The sequence below is a fragment of the Epinephelus lanceolatus genome, chromosome 8 (genome assembly GCF_041903045.1).
Source record: "Epinephelus lanceolatus isolate andai-2023 chromosome 8, ASM4190304v1, whole genome shotgun sequence".
Classification (NCBI taxonomy): domain Eukaryota; kingdom Metazoa; phylum Chordata; class Actinopteri; order Perciformes; family Serranidae; genus Epinephelus; species Epinephelus lanceolatus.
This window is the reverse complement of record NC_135741.1, coordinates 39,304,527-39,326,848: the sequence shown is the minus strand read 5'-3', so window position 1 is coordinate 39,326,848 and position 22,322 is coordinate 39,304,527. Positions and strand designations below refer to the sequence as shown.

Here is a 22,322-nt window from a genome sequence, read left to right as displayed (position 1 = left end):
TAGGTAGTCAGCAATACACCCGCCAAGTGTTAAGTCCATCGGATGACCGGATGTCGAGAAAATCAAAGGACAGACACATACAGACAGACAATGACTTCTTCCGTTTTAGGTCGTGTGCTGACAGTCTGAAACAAAGCAGCAACATAAGTGTCAGCAGAAGCTCAGTTTAGGGATGGAAAAAATCATTTTGGTAACAGAATCCTGTCTCACTGAAGGCTGCCAAACGACTGAAAACAAAGACAATAAGCTCTTCATTTTACTGCTCCGCACATTTGGACCGACACATCACCACTGCAGCCCAGAAATCTCACAACACCAAAGAGTCATCCTCACAGGAAATCAAGCCTATCATTATGTTGGCTTTAATTGCTGCAGATGAATTTTGACTTTTCACAAAGAAACATCCGGATTCTCTGAATTCTTTTTTTTTTTTTTTTTTTTTTAAACACATGAATCTATATAACTGTATTCACCGTCACATTTAAAAGCCTGGAATAAGATTGAGGGTATTTGCTGTTTGATCCTGTCTGAGACTGGCTGGATGAAAGATGAAAGCTGCACTGTGTCCAAAGCTATAGAGGAGCGTAAACACAACAGAGTTTGCTGTGTGTTTAGGCAGCAGGCAGCGTCCAAAAGCTGATATGATTTAGATGAACAGATAGAGACAAAGAGAGAAAGATGGATGTCAAGAGATAAGGGAAGCAACGCAGTGCTCTGCGACAACACGTTAAGCTAACACAGACAACCCAGTTATGTTTTCCCACGGGATATACAGTTGGTCCCAGTCACACACACACACACACACACACACATATATAGTCAAAAACACAGAGATCCCATCTGCCCCGGCGCCTTAATCAGCTTATCACTCCCTGCACTGAGGCCGTTCAGAAGGCCTATATCAAGCTTTGACATACATTAGTGGCACTACTGGGATCAAGCAATATACTGTTCCCAACTAAGCATTTCTGTCACACACACATACACACACACACACATTGGTTCAACACACTCCAAAGATGCACAAGCACTCAAATTCTGACTTAAGTATGCATGCATGCAAAGACAACTCACTGCCACACACATTTTCATCCCCAAAAAGATTGGAAACATCCTCTGCATGTCAGCACCATCAAAATCATTAAACACGCACACACACACACACACTCTGAGGACTTACTGCTCCGAAAAACAACACAAACAAGACCGAGACACGCAACAGAGCATGCACAGGCAGATACAAACTGTGCGTGTGTTTGTGTGTGAGTGTGCATTTGTATTCTGACAGGATGCCAAAGCCCAGCTGATCTCTCAGTAAATATGGACATATGGTCAGCCTCTGTGGGGAGAGACAGAGACAGAGCGGGAGAGAGAGAGAGAGTACAAGGATGACACAGAGACGGTTCTTGGCGTGTTTTCCTCATCTGTCCACAGGGAGACCGCAGCAGGCAGAGACATCTTATCCTCCCAGGACATGTGTTCCTTTCCCAAAGCTGAAGCGTTTAGCCTTTTTGACTCTTCACATCCCCCCGGAGAGCGGGTCAGAGGTGTCCACTCTCAGTTATGTAACCATGAAGCTGTCACGGGATGAAAACAGGGGAATTGTCGTGCCAGGCTGACTAGTTTGTTATGTAAGTTCCACAGATCGGTTTGAAGAAGTGAAGTGAAATGTGTACATCATGTATCAAAACAAAAGCTGTGACAGCTTGGAACAAAACCTGGCAGCTACAATCAATCTGTGATCTCTGTCTTTCTTTCCATATCTGCGTCAACCCCCCCCTTTTTTTTTTTTTTTTTGCTACATCTGCTTTGTTATATCAGGGCTCCAGTCAAATTCAGTTGGATGTTAACAAACAAAGATTTGAAAAGCATTTTTAATCATTATGTGTCCTGTTGAGGAAAGAAATCATTTTCAAAACATTTTCTCCAGATGTTCAGTGGCCATACCATACCACAGAAATGTCTCTGATTCCATTTTGGTTAAGGACTTCTCTGTTTCTTGTTTGTATCTAAAAGAATAGAGGAAAAATATATATCCGTACCATATCTATATTTAGTTGTAGTCTCTTTTTGTTGGGAAAAAGATCATTAATAATTACTGTTATTTGTGTAGGTTGGTAAGGTTTTGCTGAACTTAATGCCGCAATAATAACTCACTAATGTTTGTAACTATATGCACTCAAATAGCATTCCAAACAGAGATATGCATCATTTTATTATACATTTTATATTGTACATTGGTACAATTGTATAAATACAGTATGTATACAGTACTGTATTGGCACCAGCGTATGATTCTGAGTCATTCATTTCCCAATGATAACCATTTAATAAAATGGTGCCTATCTCTATGTTTTGGATGCTAACTAAAACAAAAACTTGTTGATATTTTAATTGACATCTATGAAAAAATTGTATTTGAAAATGTATTCACTCCTCCAGCTCCTGAATATATCTACTTTTCAAAACTTTTAGCTGCCCGACCTGTTGCACCAATGAGCAGCATCTTATTTCAGCAATATTATGTCCCTGCCATAGATTGTTTAAAAATGACTGAAGCCTCACGTTAGGCATATAGACTGTGTATGAGATACATGGCGTATCTCCACTTACCCCGACTATACAAAAATGAAGCTAAGATATCCCAGATATGGTCACTGCCATCCTCTGGTGGTGCTGGGGATGTCATTTGGAGCCAGAGTCTGCGCAGTAGTGATCTCCACCACTATCGAGTTCCTGCCCATACACCTGCACTGCTCAATCCTGAGCAGTGCCACTGATAACGAGCATACCCACTGGCACAAACAGCTGTCAATTATGACCCAAATCTTCCCGAATCTTCTTCAGGAAAAGTTTATTTGAGGTGTATTTAGAATTTTTAGTTTGGCCCATGTTTGGCTCATGGAGATGTTTTGGTTTTACATTTTTGGAACTGTCTAGCCGTCCATCTTTATATACAGTCTATGGTTAGGCATTTCAGCCATCACCATCTTGTTTTTTGTATTTTTTTTGAGCCAGAAGTGACCATATTTGGACAAGAGAGTGGAGCTGTGGAGGAGTGAGGGGTGGATGTGAATCTTAAGACTGTGGTCATGCCTCACAGACAGCCCTTACATATGCGTAACTCTAAGCCTTCATAAAATGTCAGTGGTTGAGTTATATAAAAATTAACCTCCTGTACAGTTGTCATGAGGGGGGAAATTAGCTGAACATACCAAAACTGTTTCTTGTACCAGGCTGTAAACATGTTTATTTGTGCTGTAAAGTTGGGCATTTTAACATGGAGGTCTATGAGGATTGACTCACTTCTGGAGCCAGCGTCAAGTGGCCATTAGAGGAACTGCAGCTTTTGGCACCTCCACATTGGCTTCATTTTTAAGTCCCGGAGGTTGCCACTTGGTCTCTGTATTACTGTTAGGTAGTGTTACCACTTCTTGGATGGTAAAAGAAAAAAATGGTCTAAAGCAAGAAGCAGTGACAAAACAGCTGGGGCAAACAGGTCAGCACACCACCATTCATGAAAAGCCAACAGAAGTTTAGTGCTATCTTTCGTGTTTATAGGTCATTGGCTGGAATGAGTGCAGGATTAATAAGGGCTGTCAGCTACATAAATGTAATTCTACATGTTTGATAAATGAATATAGCATATATAAGTCCTTTATAATGTTGTCCAATCTCTTAGCTGTGCATCTAAAGCAAATTCGAGGCATTTTCTAATACAGCCTCTGAATGATCGTGAGAGGACAGTAAGTTGTAATAATAATGCTGTATAATGCTTATTCTAATAATGTAATAATGCTGACTGAGCAAGTGTATCCTCATCGGAATTTTTCACTTTTAGGAGGTACAAGTTAAAATGGTGCATAACAAAACACTAAAATTTGCTTACAAAAACTTACTAAGTAGTCTTTAGTTTTTGTTGGCAAAATCTAAATTGAAATTAGCAATTAACATACAACTACAATGTGACAAAAAGTAATGCACATTTTTGTTGAGAGACTAAAATCAGTTTCCAGTAACACTTTATTTCTGACTGTTCAGAGGGAAAACTACCTCCTGATTTAATTTCAGTGCAAATGAACAGAGAAAGTATTTTCTGTCATGAGTGCAGAGCTGCTGATCTCACTTATTGGACATTAAAGCCCCAGAGATGCACAGCTGCTCCAAGGCTCAGGATATTTGCTCCTCTAATAGAAGCTGACACGTTACTTATTGATAGGCGTAAAATCACCTTCACTTTCGCAGCATCCATCTAGCTTTCCCCAATATTTCCTTCCACCAACTTCCTCTCCCATCCACTTCCATTTCCGAGCCTTTAAACTGCTGTGATCCCTCGTTTTTTTTTTTATCTCCGCTCCCCTCTCTCTCCTCTCAGTGTTGCTGGCTGTTAATCAGAGCTGCCTGGGACATCAGGCCGCTGCTGTCATGATGCCCAGCCCCAGGCTCCAGGCAGCAATATTTATCATTTGCAACAGCGTGCTCCACTCCACCACACTTCTCCAATCCTCTAGCCACCCACATCCTCAAAACCAGTAAACTGTGAGAGCAGTAAATCAAGGCCACGCTCCAGAGGAGATCATGCATGTCATGATGCCATGATGTGAAGGGACTATGATTTCACAGGCCTGAAGGAGGCACAAGCCAAAGTCCAGCTGTCTGAAAGCTCTACAATTTCATAACTTACATGGAAACCACCAAATATCAGAAGTGATCATCAGAAGTGGCATTTGATCCTGGAAGCTCGTCTGCAGGGAAAACAAGAACAGGAGGGAACACTTGGCGGTGATGGTGAAATGAACCCAGACAGTTCAGGCACCCAGGGCGGGTTAGTATTTTAGAGTTGAAGGATGACTTAATTGATGTTGATAATACACAAACACATTTATAATATACATCAAAGTCAGTGTATATGTCATGAGGGGCACTACTCAGCCTGTTCTGGAGGGAGCTTTTAAAGCCTGTGAAGGTTGCTTGGGTGACCAATTTGTAACAGAAAGTTTGTATTATAAAAACTACAGTCTCACAGAAATACACAAAATGGACACAACCTCTTAACAATGCATTATGAAGAAATGTGTTTAAATTACGCACTGGCAACATGAAAACAATGCCAGTGTAAAGTCTTTGCGAACAGCCACAGTTTTGTTGTAGTTTGGTTAGGTTTAGAGAACAAAAAAAATACTTGGTTAAGTTTGGAAAAAGATTGTGGTTTTGGTCAAAATAACTACGTGCGGGACGTAAGTGACATAAACATCCATACTTTGCATAGTTGCATAAAGTGCATCCATTTAAAATGAGCATTAGTTCCTCTGAGGTGATTTTGATGGAAGTAACGCAAACTGCATACTGTAATGAGTCACTTATTACTCTACACAGAGAGTTATATTATCAAGTAACTTATTACTTTCAAATGAAGGTAACTCATGATATGTAATATATTACATTTTGAGAGTAACTTGCCCAACACTGGTAATAACTGTCAAGGTTTACAGAAAAAACAATTGTTTTTTTGCTAGTCCCCCATTATCAGCTTAAGCATGTTTACATGGTACAAATTAGCCTAAAGGCTCACAGGCTTTTATCCTCTACTCATAGCTTAACAAATTACATTCAATGGTATTATTATTATTATTATTATTGTTATTATTATTATTAGTCACCACTGGTTTAAATTGCTGCATCTCTTGACAGAACATCTGGGTTGAATCTTGGCCTGCATATACATTTGTTTAGCTGAACATTGTAGAAACAGCTAATGAGAGCAGCTAATGTCTTTGTCTGTTGATCTGTATTTTCTCCATAATCGATAGTATTTCCACATTGCTGATTAATTCTTGAGTAAATAACGTCATCCTCATCGTATTTTTCTTGGCTACTTGCCATCTGCCTGCCGCTGTTTGAAGGTGACACAGACTTTCAAAATAAAACCATAACCTAAAGATGATGATATGGGTTGATGTTTTCACCTTGCATCAATGATACTGCAACGATACATCGATGCAGACTGATGAATCGTTACACCCCTTGTATTTACCTGGCTCATAGGGTCTAAGAAAATATGCTATCAAGTTGCATTATGGGAAATGTAGGATACACTGTTTCTGGGATGAGTAGCCTAAGTTTAAGTACACAAAAAAACTGCTGAAATTAAAAGACCACATAACTTAAAACCTGTAAGAAAAAAACACTCACCATCTGAATGTTCAAAAACATTTGTATCTTGTTCTTTGGTGGAAAAATGCAGTGATAGTCAGCCTGGAATCAAAGCAGAAACAGTAATGACCCAGAGTCACAGCAAAACTTCTCAGCAGAGGCAGACTGGGTGGGGGTGGCTTCAGCTTTTTGTTTGCTCAAAAAATTTTTAAAATACCTTTAACAACTGTCATTCAGATAATATGTGCCCATGTTGATTATCCTACTCTATTTTTCCCTAAAGACATCTGAGTAAATGTTCTTTTGTTGGCCTAATATGCAATTAAGAGCACTGAGGACCACTTTTACTTGACATTGCTGTACCCTACCTTTGTTGTGGAACTTAAAAATGGCAACATTGGACATTTTGCCTCTTTTTAAGTGGCAGGAGTAAAAATGAATCATCCTCAACATCTGTTATATTATAGTTTCAGAGTGATGAAGACAGAGAACACTTAGATACAAAATAGGATGTCAGCTCTACAGGATGATTTCTTTTTCTTTGGCAACTATCATGTTTTTCCCAAACTATGTTAAGATTTTTAGGCATGCTACTGCCTAAAATAGCTTGAAAAATAGTGCCTATGGCTGCCATAAATGGGAGAAAAATCTCACTGGTGGAACATGAACCCGAACACCCCTAGGTTTGGGCTGATCCCCCATTGTTTACAACATCTTGTTCTGCCTCTGCTTCTCAAACCACTCCTGCAGCATTACCTACCTCTCTGTTGTCAAACCTTTTCACCTTTCAAACCTACAGGAGGTAAAAACTTGATACTCCAGACAACTTTTTAGTGGAGTGTTTTATCAGTGTTCTGTCCTATTTCCATGTTTTTGCCTAAATAAACAGTGCGATGAATACATACTCTAGAAAACCAGTTGCTCGCAAAAGTAGCCCTTTCACACCCATTAATTTTTTTACCCTCGTTGCCCTCCAGCAGGGTGTTTAATTGAGCAGTTGGTCTCTTAATGAGGTTTCAGAGCTCTCAAACAGGGTGTGGTGCTGAGGAGTTGGGTGGGGGGGTAATCACAACAGGCTTTTAGACTGCAGTCAGTGGCAGTGGCACAGTGTCATAATACAACTTGTGCAGTTTTATGTGAGTGACTAAATGAGAGACTACGAGAGCAGGAGCGGGGTGAGTTTGTATGCGTGTCAACATTTTCCTCGCTAAATAATGTAGCAGTCAGACTCTCACAAGAACACGATCAAAGTAAACAAACCCATCCTGAGGAGATCAGTGAAAGTGCCGTGTGTCAATTATTGATGCTGATATGAGGGGCCAAACACCTGCCTCTGCTGAACTGGACCCGCACCAGATTTCAGATTATAAACCAAAGACTTGGCAGCAAGCACCTCGTAAACTCCCACAACACTGAAGAAATCAGAGGAGTGGCTGTTTGTGGCCATATGCTGGAACCAGGCGGCACCATCAGTCAACTTGAGAGCCTAGACAATAATAAAAACAGTGAACAAGTACATGCTTTAACATTTTTTTATTATTAATTGTTTAGAATACACCATGGTAAAGCATTTTGGATCTCTCACTTGAAGACTCTTTGGGCATCCAGTGCCAGATTCAACAGCACACATTGTTCATTGCCGCTGCTGTCGTGTTCTCCAGCCCTCTGATCTGACTCCCGCTGTACACTGCTCCTCATCTACCTGTGACAAGTACGAAGAGAAAAACCTGGCTGGTGCTCATACTGTTTATCCTGAAAAGTTAAAGGAAGTAGAAGCAGAGGGTGGAGAACGTGCACAGTCTCGCTCCCGCTGCGACAAACAGGAAGTCAAATAAATACAAAACAGTCTCACTTTCTTTGCCGCTCCCCACGAGCAGCGGGGCACATGTTACACTGGCATTCCCCTGTTTACAACATTCACACTGAGCATGTGACTGGTGCCTGTAATTGCATGTGTGTCTAAATGTGATCCTACATATACTGTCATTGTAGTAGATATGATGAGATTGCACTTTCAAAGATTGAATTCTGTACACAAAGTTGTCCAATATTAAAAAATACATTAAATTACATTTTCCAAATAAATATTGGTCCATTTTTGTTAGTATGCCAAGTACATCTTCCTGAGACACTTTCAGAACCACCACAGATATCTTTGTTTTTCTATCCGAGTCTTTTCAGTCTTCTTTTTACCCATCTCTCCATTCTTACTGGAGGCAAAATAACTTTTTCATGCTACACTTACTTCGACCATCCACTTGTGAGATCATTCCTTATCACATGACTTGCTCTCTCATCCGTGCCCAGACATACATAGTAAACAGATTTCTCTTGCTGCACCAGTGCAGCATAATCCAAGACATGAGACTGTGTATCAGATGCAAACACAAACCTAGACAATGTTACGCTCAGATATACAGACAGCATGACTGCACCTGCTCTCATATTTACTGTAACTGACCTGAATGTAAAGTTTGTGCCATGATGTGATTATCTGTGTGAGTTAAGTGTGTGCTTTGCTGATGTGACAAAACCCTAAAATAAATGTATACCAACGTTTCACTTGCATGCTGACAGAAAATTGTAGAATAACAGTCTTACAGCCAAAAGGTTTTTGAAAATACAAATGTGTTTTATGGAAGCTTTTTTTGTGAAATTTCACAGTATCAACGTGGTTCTCTTCCCGGCTTGCTCAACAGTCATTGCGCTGCGTAGCATCAGAGGCTCTGGCAGCTTGAAGCCATGTTCCAGTGGCTTTGTGCTGCGGAGCTCTCTGGCACGCACACACATAGACGTACACACACACACACACGCGCATGCACACACACACACACACACACACACACACAAAGTACCTTTACATGAGGAACCACAATCGCAAACATCCTCTGCCTTCATTCTCACCATCAGCATTTATACCAGTCTATTATTGCTTTCATATACCAGTATTGTTAAACAAGATCAAGTGGAGGAAAAGGGAAATGTATCGTCCATGGAGTCTTGCAGGGAAGCAGTCCTGACTTGCAGCCCAGGTATCAATTACTAATGTGTAATTTCCAAAACAAGTGTGAGTCTTCAGAGGAAACAGAAAAAAACAACTACTGGATTATCCTTAAATGTCACATAAGGCAGCAGAAGATGAGCAGACGGGCTTTCCCTTCTTCAGACGTATGTAAACGTACAAAAAGTACTGCTTCCCTGTTTTTTCTTTCAAGTCCTCCCCTGTCTATACGTTAGAGACAGCGTTGTTAGCATCTCTCGCCTGACGGATGCCGTACAGCCACTTGATAACTCGAGCATTCCTCTCAATGACGGAGATGCCGTAGGGAACCCGCTCGTTGGCTCTGGCGGGCCCGTCGTCGTCATCCTCGTCTCCGCAGTCTTCCCTCGCCGGGAAGGCCTCGTCCCCACACTCCGAGCTGGGAGTGCTAACGCTGCGGAGCTTGGAGACGGACACAATGTCTGAGTTGGCTCTTGTGAAGCGCTCCACTCCGCCCATACTCTCAACTTCCCCTGGGTCCAGCCCGCAGTAGTTGAAGAAGCGCTCCAGGTCGGCCGTGGCACGGGAGTATCGGTCGCTCAAGTCCGACTTTGAGCGGTGCAAGGATGGATGCTTACGGCTGGACCCCTTGGAGCTGGCATTTGAAATACGAGTGAAAGCAGGGGAGGCTGGTGGGATCACGCCAGCTCGAACCAGCATGGGACTAGGCGGCAGGTAAACAGGAGGGGAGGGCAGGGTTTGGGGTTGGGGTGTGTTCTGAGAGGGTGCAGGAGGTGGTGGAGGTGGGACCTGGGGGTGTGCGACTTGGCCCTGGGCAGTCTGTCTGGGCCTGAGTTGGGGCTGCAGCAGAGCCCTGTGAGGTTTCCTTATTTCAGCCTGAGGCCGAACATCCACCCTGCGCACTGTCACTGAGTTAGGGGAGCTATAGGGCACTGGAACCCCAATGCGGGGCACTCGTGCTGGGATAGGGGGTGGACGGCGGGTGGGTTCCGCTGCAGGGGTCCGGAGGTTGTTGTTGAGTGGAGAGGAAGTGCAGGAGGAGGTGGATGAGGAGTTGACGGTGCCGTGATTCAGTGGTTTGAGGTTGTTGAGGAGTCGGTTGCTCCTCTCTTGTTCTGCTGACAGGCTACTGCCGATGCTCTTAGCTCCCGATGAAGGGGATGATGAGGAGGGGGAGGTGGATGAAGAGGACTGGGAGGAGGGCATTGGTCCATCACATACATCATTGATAAGATTATTCAGAATATCCAGGTTAAGAGCAGGCCCTCTTCTTCCTCCTGGTCCATCTCTCCCTCCTCCATTCTCCACATCAGCTGGGCAGCGGGCAACTTTGCGAGCTGGAGGAGTGCTGATCTGACACTGGAGCATCATCCCTGGAGGAACGAGGGGCTTGCGAATGATGGGTGGTTTGATGGGGGCCTGGCGGGTGAGAGCCACCTGCTGGCTCTTCACATATTTAGCCTTGTCGGCCTCCAGGCGTTCTACAGCACTCAGTTTACGGGCCCCAGGCTCAGCCTGACGACGGAAGTAGTCTGGACCCTTGTTAAGTATCCTGAAGGGCATAGCAGAGGTGAAGGGAACCCCGGCCAGACGGCCGTCTGATGGCCGCAGGGTCTCCACTGGCATACTGGAGGAGCTGACAGAGAGAAAGAAATATTTTCTATCAGTCAAAAGGTTTTTGAAACTGAAATATGTACAAATGAAAAGGCAAGCAAAGAATAAAGAGAAGAGCAAGAGAATGATATACTTCTCTGTATTTATTGTGTTAAAGGTAACACAGTGATTTATACCAACCACAGTGTTGTGGACAAGAGATAAAAGTTAGACTAGAGACAAACAGAAGACCTGACAGAAGGAGAGGTGGCTGAGACTGGGGCTTTAATGGTCAACGAACATCCTTTTAGAGCTCCCACATGTCCTCTCTAAGCTTAAGAAAATAGCTCTTTTGTACCCTCTCTTTTCTTCCCACTCTCCTCCCTCCTCTCCTCCCTCCCTCGCACCCAGAGCCCCCTTTAACTTCCTCACCAGTCGCTGTGCTGCTGCTCTCACTTCTCTCCTTTTCTTCCTCCTTTCTTCTCTGTCGCCTCTCTTGCTCTTTTATCCTTCCTTTCCACTGAGTCCAGGATCAGTGAAAGGCTACTTGTGGGACAGGGTCAGCTGGGGTCAAATTCCACATCAGGTCCAGCCAGACCACCTCTATTAGCTCAGCGGTGACCCAGAAGAGGGTTAGGCTGCAGATCGGGGTCACCGGTCAGCCACAGTGCAGCCGATGGAAGCTCTTTATCCAAAACGCAGGTCTGGCAGAGCAGCCGGCGATGATACGGGCAACACAACAGCCTTTAAGATCCCCTTTATGATCTCCGTCCAACTGGTCTGTCAAGCCCGGCGTCTGCCTGTCCAGCTGGTGATCTGACACAAAAAGCTGTCCAGCCACTCAGCTAAAGCGCCCCACAGTCCTGGAGAGGGTTAAAAGAGAAGGAAGTCCAAGTCAGATAATAGCAGAGCTCTCTGTTTTCTGCCCGCCTCTTATTAAGAAAAGCATCCACACGCACTGATACACACACACACTCACACACACACACACACACTCAACCAGCTGACAGACGGGGACTCTCTTCAACACTGAAGTGGAGCAGACGGGACAGGCTTTAAAACCAGAGTCTGGCTCCTCCCAGCCGGCCAATCACACTTCAGGCCGGGAGCCGTGGTGGGGCACAGGGGGCGGGGTGGGAGGCGGTAGGTGTGCTCGCATTGGTCCAACTCGAAAGCGATTCTGACCAATTGGACCCCTCCCCCCTCCGAGCACAACAAAACACTGGGGCAGGATTTTCATTCAAATGAAAATTCTTTGAAAGGGAGAGAGGGGGGAGAGAAAGAGAGAGGAGGACAACGGGCAAAACAGCTGCAATCTTTTACATTGACTTGCATCAAGCTCAGCAGGGTGCTATGAAAACACTGTGAAAACAGTGAAAGCCCACACAACTGTTCTCCTTGTTGAGCTCTTTGTCTTCATCACCACAGAAAAAGAGACCCAATGTGATTGAGAGACACAGTAAACAATAGAGGACTGCCTTATTCCGAGTCTCATCATGGTTACATTTGTATTTTAACTATTTAGCTTGTGCTTGTAGTGCTGCGGTCTTAATGTTTAGTGTCTACAACTGGCCCGATTTAGAGAAAAAGAAACAAAGACAGGCAGTGAAAGTTATTTCTCTGTTTCCACATGTTTACATTTGGGATGTCTATGGTTAACAATTAATCAGTTAACCCCAGAGAATATTTTTGACCAATGTCAGTTTATAGGTAAATTTCACTACTCTTCAGTTTACTGCACTGAGCACCACCTGGATCTGATGGGAGCCAGGCAGCTGGCAAACCACGTTAACATGCAGAAACGTAGAGCCCACTCTTCAGTCTCCACTTGTTAGTTAACTAGTTAGCAGTGTCAGCACACTAGTGGTGTTCACATAGTTAACAAGGCTAGAGGGGTTATGCGGCACAAATGGGCGTCCTTGAGGGAGACCAGGGGTGGCCACCATGTATCCGCAGCAATGTCGTCCCACCACTGGGACTACCTCACCAGCAGTAATCATAAATGAGCGGCAGCACTAGCCACCTCCCACCCAACCCGGCTGGTGTGCAGTGCAGAGTGGCCAAGGCTAACGTTAGCTAACCAGTGGAGACCGGAGGCTGGGCAGTGGGCACTATGTTTCTGCATGTTATCACAGCCAGCTGGCTGTCTATCAGCAAAGCCAACAGAAAATAAAATAAAATAAAAGGCAAGACACTTACAACACAAAATTTCACTATCTCTAAATGGATAGCTCTTTGAAATGCGGCGCTACATGGACTGGACTAAAAGGAAAGGCCTCTCTGTCAGGCCCCCCAGGAAGGGAGCTGGGCTTTGAAGCCAATTTTCATAGTGGTCAAACACTGGTACTGCAGTTTCCAGGGTTTGTCACAAGATGCCATTGGGCCCAAAAAGACTTTTCCCCAAAGACTTACATTGGGAAAGGACATCCATAAATCAGTGGATACATTTTTTTGAGCAGCCAGTGGAAGTCTCTAGTGCGCCTGCTCTATGGGCCCAATGATGCAGAAGCATAATGATCATCTGGGTAATTTTATATCGCAGAAATAGAGCTTTTTTGGCTTCATGCGCCACTGAGCAACTTTCATAGGAATGAACAGGATCTTCCAATGCTGTACCCAGGTCTCTTAATAAATCCATGCTCTGTATTTCACGTCATTTTGCATTTTTCCTTTAAAAAAGAAAAACAGTTAGCGGTTAATGGGTGTCAGGCTATCGAAAGCAAAATTAAACGAAACTGACATCCCTAGTTCGCATCCAATTACTTGTGCATTATTATTTCTGGGTTTTAAGAATTCAAAGCACTGCTGACACACAGTGTCTATTTCCCTCTTTCTCCAAGCTCTAATTTCCCAGAAAAACAATTCTCTCCATCCACTCCTCCACTCCTCAATGCTGTTCATCCCTCCCCCTACTTCTTATCGTTTACAACATTACACTCCAGGGTTACATCACACCCAGTTAGTGGGCCCGTTCTCTCCCTGCTCCTCCTCTTCACCTCCACCTCCAACATATCTATCTGCACATTTTTAATTAGTCTTTTTATAGCTGTCTTCCTTCCCGTCTCTGTCAACATGTGACCCTGTTTCCCCCACACACAACCCCCCCCCCCTTCCCTCTCTCATCCCTGAACAGCAGACCAGCAGCAGAGAGAAAGAGCAAAAGCAACCATGACAGCTTAGACTTGGAGACACACACACACACACACACACACACACACACACACACACACACACACACACACACTTGCTTTCAGGATCTGCAAGAGCTTGAAAACCCACAGATATGCACAAACAGTCACACGCTTTGCTTTCATCTTGACTATGTGACAAACCAAAGAAGAGTTTAAAATAGTCTATCTTAAATTATAAACACATTTGCATCACAGAAAATAATGATTCACAAACACTAAGCGACCAAAAGCCTTTAGGCGAGCCTCTAAGGAGTACAATCAGGGGATAGAGAAAAAATAAGCTGTTATGGAAAAACTGAATGCACAATAAAAAAATTATCTGGGTAAGAAGAAAAATTTACCAACTGACAGGCAATGAAAGGACAGATTGTTCAGTTAGTTTCAGTTACAGGAAGACAGATACCCATGAGATGCACAGAAGATGATGACATCACCACAGTTGGAACCTTTGGCTTATCAAAAGGACTTAATGATCCACAGAGTGAGAGACACACACACCCGTCTTCAAACTATTGAGATTTCATTAGTTAAGAGTACTCTATGGATTTAGCATTGCACACCTATAACAGTATTGGACATGGCATTTGCTGCCATGCCAAAGAGTTGCCGTGGCTTTCTGCATATCATATGAACTTCATAATCGACATGGACCCTATTTTCCCATGTTTTTGTCTCTAAGTGACGAATAGGAACAACATTTTTGGAAATAGGTACAGTGCTGAGGAAGAGGGCTGCAGCCACCAGGCCACCATGTAAACAGTCAGAGGCGTGTTCGCACCGTCAATTTACGTCCACTAAAAGTGCTTGTTTATTTCACTGACAGTTTCAGATTGTTATTCTATGTGTCTGACAAGATTATTGAAATGATCCCTACAGAAATAAACCCTTTTGTTGAAGAGTCACTATCGACAAACCCATCAGACTCGGGCGTTTTAAAAAAAGTAATTTTATAATTGTAAAACACACTTCATTCAAAGTCAACAAAAAACAAATTAGAACTCACAGAAACCATCTCTCCACTGCTTTGATAACCACCAAATCTGGTTTTGTTGAAATAAACCTTAAAATCACCCACTTGGACATAAAAATGCGCTGACCCTATACACGCTAAAGGTCCTAATTATTTAAATAGAGTCTGGTGGGTTTGGCGATGGCAGTTTCTGGGCTGCTTCTGGTCAAACAAAAAGGATCTAACACTTAATCCAAACACTGTTAGATTGTTTATCTACCGGTAAAAAAAAACACTGGGCGTACACTGACCTGTAATTCTTGAGATTGTAAATCCCTACTTTATAATGTTATGGTATATCATCAAAACACAGACGAATGACATTAAGTAACGTTAACACTGCTATATTGTCTTTAAACCTGCATGGAATTTACTAAAACATGCCAGTCTATTACATCACAGTGTTCTGGTAAATTGTGAGGCAAATTGTGATTTGGGCTTATAAATAAAATTGATTGATTGATTGATTGATTGATTGATGGCTGCAGGATAGTGATAATATAGTACGGTGAATTAATCATACAGTAAATGTAATAATGTCTCTTATGTGAATTCAAAAACCAAGTTTCCTCGCATTTACAGGCTGAGAGAAAAGTCTGTTTTCCCCTCACTGACCACACTGCCTAACTATGACTAGACACCGACTGTATCTATAAGCTGACACCAACATTACCTATAATGCACGCTACTCCAGACAGTTCAGTCAGAGATGAAAGAGTGCTATGCTAGTTGTGGTTAATGCAGATATAGGGAGCAGCTTACAGAGGTCTGGTAAGCTCTCTTCTTTATAACTCCACTTTTTTAATTTTTCGTTATCAAACTTGCAGTCTTTAACCTTTACAGATGCAATTTATCAGACTTTACATAGCAACATGGCACAAAAAGCGTTATACAACTTTTTTTCAACTGTGCAGTCATATTGCTTAACACCTGTAAACAGACTTGGATGTGTGAAATGATCATCATTAACACACAAATTAATGGATGTGGTGTGTCAGTCAACAAACCAAATACATGACTCAACACTGGCACTCCACCTGCTAGAGAAAACATTTGCACTACAGCACAGTAAACACACGAAAGACCACAGTAAAAACTGGAGCCAGCCACTGAAACTTTACAGTATCCAGCAAAGAGAATATTTGAAAACAATTTTAACAGTCTGCCTTAAAATCTTATTTTACAAGTAATATATGTCCTCTTTTTATTACATTTTTTGTACTTTTAAGTGCATTTGCGTTCTTATTCCAAAAATACTTAAATGCTAAGAAGAGGAAGTGCTCAGGAAATGGACAGGCAAGTCCCCAAAACCCTTTGAAACACCAAGAAAAAGGCCTTCTACCTCACCACTCACACACTGACTAACACTAGCTTCAGTGCATAGCTATAGGTGATTATACAGACAGTTGTATATGTGTCCAAACTCATCCTAAAGAAAGACTTTACCAGAAAGAGCGAAGACAAATGTCTGGTCTTAGAGACCTCCGCTACCTCAGGTTTAGTATGCTGTGGCCTTGTCATTACCCTCACACAGGCCTCTACTACAAAAAACACATCCTTTTAGTCCAGATTTAGAGTCTTTTCATGTCCACAAAAAGACCTATTTCTTTAAGAATGGTCTTTGTCATTTGGCTAGAAATAAAATATACAAATACTTAGAAGGTCCCAATTCAAAGTGCAATGGTCTATAAAGTGTACACATACTAACTTGGCCTCCTCTCTGGTTTTTCCACAACATAACATAATGTAATTTAAAGGCTCCATTTCCTGACTCCGACACACGCTGTAAACATGATTACTACAGTGGAAAGTCATGTAAACACAAAAGGGAGTCATGGGATAGGTCACCAGTTCAAACACTAGAAAACACAAGGTTTTAACGCCCATGCAAGCAAGAGCTGTGTGCATCCAAACACAAAACACACACACACACACACACACACACACACACACACAAAGATCCAACATAAACCCATTTCAACTATAATCCCATGATCCACAGTTCAGCCATGAATACTGTTGGTGGCGGAGCGACAAAGAGTCAAAGTGATCGAACTACTTATAATAGTTATTGTTGATACAAGGGTCCAAACACCTGGAGCAAAGGACAGGAAAAAGTCAAATAAAAGCTGCTAAATGAATTCACACTGCTTAGAGATCAGATTTGGGGATAGGGCTGGGCGATAAAAGGATAATTATCATGATATAGTTTGCCTCAATAATAACACGACAAATTTTCATTAAATATATGACATAATTAAACCATGCAAACACAGGAAGAGGGGGGTGCTAATGCACCTTAAATGCTAGTCGCCACCCGCCATTATAGCGAAGAAAACAACAGCCACCAAGACTTACCGTCACCAAGCTAATGCAGTCACTTATTAGTTATTTTGAGTGCTCTGATCATGGATAACAGCACCGGGCTACTCCACCATTACATTCACCACATGACTTTAGTTATGTTAGCTATGCTATTTGTACATTAGCAAGTTAACGTTATGTTACTTGCAGCTATTTCATTAGAATTAAATCAAATAACATGAATAACATAAATAAAAGGTAATGCAAATAAAACTTTGATACATCAAATTGTCCGTGAACATGATCTCTGACTGCTATTTTGTGACATCATCAAAGTCAGTCTTTTGTTTTTGCTTTGATTGAGAAACATCAGAAATTATACACTTTGGGTTTAAAATCTGTACAGAAAATATTAACCATGGTTGAGACTTCTTTCCTTTGTTTACAGTGTCAGCTAAAACACTTAAAAATTGTTTTAAGGCATCTGCACTAAGAGTTTGATCTGCTGCTGACCAGGATTAAGATTTCTTTGTATATTAAAGGTTTTAGTTACTGACATTACTTTGATTATAATTGTTTTGAATCTACCTCAGATCTGTGAGTGTTCCACTGTTTGGCAAATACTGTCATCATCTGACGATAAAGAATAGTTTAAACCACAGCTAACCGTATGTTTCTTCGAATTTCACTCAGGGGCAAAAACCAGCCTTTAAACTTGAAAGAAAAATGATTTGACATTTATCATGGTAATTATTTATATTATTGACCACAATGAAAAGTTTTATTGTGATAACATGTCTGGCCATATCACCCAGCCATATTAGGGAGTGTGTAAAAGCAAGCCCAGTTCCCCCGTTCTTTGGTACTAATAAGAGCCATCTACATGCAAATAGCCTGGATAGTCCCCTCTCCTAAAAACAGTAGCTAATAGTCATTCATTTACTCACTGTACAGGGTCAGGCAGCTCAAAGGCATCTCTCCTATGGGACTAATGTGTGTGTCAACTGCAGCGTTATAACTCCAGCTACCACCAAACAAGGTGCAAACTGATCAAACTACAAAATGAGTGCACGGATCTGAGTGTGTGAGAGTTAGGAATAACTTCCTTGGGAGACAAAAACATCTATCAGCCTGTGTGTCTTGTTTTTCTAACTTTCCATCTTCTGCTTTCAGTTCATGTTCTTTTCTGCAGTTACACAAACAGCTGATGTCTCAAAAAAGCGGCAAGCGCACCACAGGCACCCACCACAGCGACAGACCAAGGAATGATATTTCTATTCCACGATGGAAACTGCTCAGTTCCATTATCATAAAATGCTAACCACTGTTCTGTTATGAATCTGACTGCTTTTCCAACCACCATATTAGCGGGGAATGATATGGCCTACGATGTCTGCTGTGTGTGTGAGAAAGAGGTTGTGTTTCATAGTGTGTGAGCGTGTGAGTAATACATTAGTAAGACAAAGAATAGATAGATTAAAGTGTACATGTTATTATTCAGATCTCTGTGACCAGAAATGTTTCAAAGGGAAGCAGAGGAAGCTCCAGCTGAAAGGAAGGGATGACTAACTTTTTACCACAGCTGACTATGGTCATCTACCAACTGGCCTGCTTTAAGACTAATTACAGGGAGAGCCCACAACTGGGAGCAATTTGCCTCACCAATATTTTCTAACACAAAATTACTGATTGATTGAATAAATAGCAAACAGCAGCACGTGGGGAAATGGGTTTTGGTAAGAGAGGCAAAAGCAAAGAGAAACACAGGCCAAAACTTGTAAACTTTTCCTCCTAGAAAATGTCCTAACTCACAAAAAAAAACAAAAAAAAAAAAACAGGAAGATGCAGCAGGACCCTGAGGGTCCAAACACAGGGACAGGAACAAGGCGCTGTGACGCCAGCTGGCTTGTCATATCGCAGTGGCCTTGGTCCCAGCGGACATTGACCCCAGATTGTATAGAAAACAACAGAGACCCCACCTAAAGAGATGTCACCAGTAATCCCCCCCTGTCCAATCTGACACTGAAGAACACATTGTTAATCTTGTGAACTAAATGAATGATCTAAGTGTAGATAACAAGATAAGGTGATTTCAAGGTGATTTTTAGCTTGACAACTTTCCCCAAGCTGGAAAGGATTCAGTATCTTGCTCAGGTGCAATTTGCAGCTAGATACTGCTTAATAATATTTAAATTCTTTAATCTCTGGGAAGAATCACATTGACTGGTCATGTATTAAATGTTCTTCGAAAGAGTCACCTTCCCCTCAAGCAGAGACAGAGAGAAAAAGGAGGAGGGCGTAGTTGTGGCAAGTTAGTCAGCAGTGATCTCTCAGGTTCGTCGCCCACTGGAGGGACGAGCAGGAAGCGATGACGCATTTCACAACAGGAAATGTGTAAGAAAGACAGAAAAACAAACAGAAGTACTCAGCTGGAGTGTTTGCTTCTGACTGTGTGTGTGTGGTTGTGTGTGGGTGATCAGCAGGTTGACCCTGTTTTACAGTGACCTTCACCCATCTATTCGTGGGCACTGGGACTTGCCATAAAGCCTGTACACAATGCATTGGCAACCGCTGTAGAGGAATCACACACTGAGGTAAGCTGTGACTGTGCAGTCTAACCACTGCCTAACAAATCACTGCTGAAAACAATGAGTATCCCTTAGAGTTCACTAAAGCCTCGCAACTCAGAGCAGGGTGTTATTACCTCTTCCTGCTCTGTCAACCTCTTTTTTAAAAAGGTAGAGAAACAACTGTGACTGTACGCTAGGGTAGCAGAGGGTTGATTGAAATTTTACGAGGGAAGTTAAGTTCAGGAATTTTGTTGTTTTGTTTTTTTTTAAAGATTTTTAAATTTCAATATAAAAATTCTACCTTTTAACAGTGAAATTTTGGGGGACACACAGGGATGTTGCACCGCAATGTTTCTACAGTGCCATTCGTGTTTTCGCATTAGCCACTATAGTTAGCAGCCCCTCCACAACAAGCGTAACAGCACTGGAAAAACACTGACTTGTAACATGAAACTGCTTTTTTTCAGTGCTTTTACCAGTTTAAATCACCTGGTCCGTTTGTTTTGGAGAGACAGAGACCTATGCAGATAATTCAGCTTACAGTAAAAACCTCCTGAACAATGCACATTGAAGGAATCCTAACCGGGAGATCACACTTGGTACACAGAAGCTTCAGCTGGTTGCAATCTGCAATCTTGCTTGAGGACAGTTTGGCTGCTTCTGAACAGTTTTACCAAGGCTAAAAGTCAATAGTCATGCTAACAGCTAAATGCTAACATTAGCATGCTAACACTTTCTAATAATCACTAAAGAACAGCGGAGGTTTCAATCTAAACAAGTCTGAACTGATCATGGTGTAGAGTAAAAGCTAGAAATCGCCAAAGACATTTGGATTCATCCTCATAAACATCCATAAATGTCAGTTCAAAAATTCATGAAAATTCATAGTTCATTTATAGAAGTTCAATAGTTGAGATATTTACAGAATACATCACCAAGCCGAGATAGATGTCCTGAGTATGCAACATAATCATGCAATGTCAGTCAGAAAAAGTCATAGAAATATGTGCTGGATTTGTGATATTGCTGGAGCGAGGGGCTGTGGAGCAGTATGGTGTTGTGACTCTAAGATTCTTTAACATTTCCACGATCTGAAAAACTCTGAGTATGCCTGCCACTTGAACTCAGTTAAGCATTCTCCTTGTATCTTCTGGTTGAATGATCTGAAGTCTAATCTGGTTAAAAATAGGCCATTAAAAAAATCTGGTTATGTGCGTGCAACACAAGCCCCAGCTCATCACCCACTGGGACACCCCAGCTTCAGACTGTAAGTCAATAAAAAGCTTAAAAGAAGAGTTCAAAGGTTATCAGTCACGCCCCTTCCAGGCTGATTTAGGGAGCTTCAAAGACAGCTAATGAAGACAGAGAGGCAAACACCAGACCTCATCCCTTAATGCCCTGGCCTCACCACACACCGCTGTGCAGCTATCAGCTCTGGCCATGCTGCCCATTTCCCACTGAAAACAGCTCTTGGCTGGGTGGAGAACGCGCCTGACGTGCATGACTGAAGTGTCTGGACGAAAGGTTATGCAACTCTTACACGGACTAGGGTCTAGTCAGCTGCAAAAACAACCACTGAACCATAAGCAGACAGTTATTACAACATCTAGGTTCATTTTTGTATGGCCCTCCCCCACTCTCTCCCTTTACACCCCCCACCACCACCTCTGCCCATCACTGTCTGCGCCTGTGGCCCCGGGAAACACACACATCCACGCACAATTACACCCAAGGGTGGGATGAGGAGGGGTCCAATGAAATCCAGTCTCATGTGTATGAGTGTAGCTGTGCATCCATGAATGTCAGCATCCTCATTTCTGTGTGTGAGAGAGTGTGTATGTGTGTGTGTGTGTGTGTCAGGAAGGGAGTTTTGTCTGAGTAGGTAATCAGTGGAGAGCAGGTCTTCCCTCAGGAAAACTAAACCCCGCAGCTAAGACAAACATATTATAACATCTGCCATTTGCCCACATTGAATAAATAGAAAAAAGCTGAATTAATATGCGTTGCAACAATGATCAAGAACAACATGATACTAGGGATGTGCTCGATTAGTTGTCAATTCAATGATACGTTGCTATCCTCACTAGTCGGCACCAGAAATACTAGTCGGTTAAACTTATTATTAAAATTATTATTATTTTATGAAATACTGTTTACCCTCTAAAAATGTCAAAGTACTAATGAGGCACATTTCCTGAAGGCTTACTTTGCTACAGAATATTGTTGTCAATACATGTTATTTGTCCACTTTCATTTGGTGAGTTGTCATGTTTTGTGGTATAATTTACAATGGTCATAATGCACGGTGCAAAGGGTCACACATTTCAGCAGCATTAAAGTATGATTTGGTTATTAAAAAATTCAATCAATGATTTAAATGGCTTTTATAAAATAAACGATTTTTTTCGAACAATGTTTAAACTTGTAGATTAACTTGTGCTCAACTTTGACTGTGGTCTGTACTTGCTTTTTGACTAGTCAGCTAATTTTCTAGTTTAAAC

General features: G+C 42.2%; 1 protein-coding gene across 4 annotated transcripts in view; it reads right to left on the bottom strand.

The window, feature by feature from the left end:
- Positions 1 to 7,674: 7,674 nt before the first annotated feature.
- Positions 7,675 to 22,322, bottom strand: part of LOC117258645 (protein FAM110A) — a 33,551-nt gene continuing 18,903 nt past the window's right edge. For 3 of the 4 annotated variants that reach the window (XM_033629705.2, XM_033629706.2, XM_033629704.2), the window contains 2 exons: positions 11,180 to 11,610; positions 7,675 to 10,790 (listed from right to left, as the gene is read on the bottom strand). In XM_033629705.2, coding sequence (XP_033485596.1) covers positions 9,380 to 10,780 — 1,401 coding nt within the window. In that variant the 5' untranslated portion in view covers positions 10,781 to 10,790; positions 11,180 to 11,610 and the 3' untranslated portion in view covers positions 7,675 to 9,379. Of the gene's footprint in view, positions 10,791 to 11,179; positions 11,817 to 22,322 lie in introns of those variants that run through there. The other variant, XM_033629703.2, reaches the window with a different exon arrangement.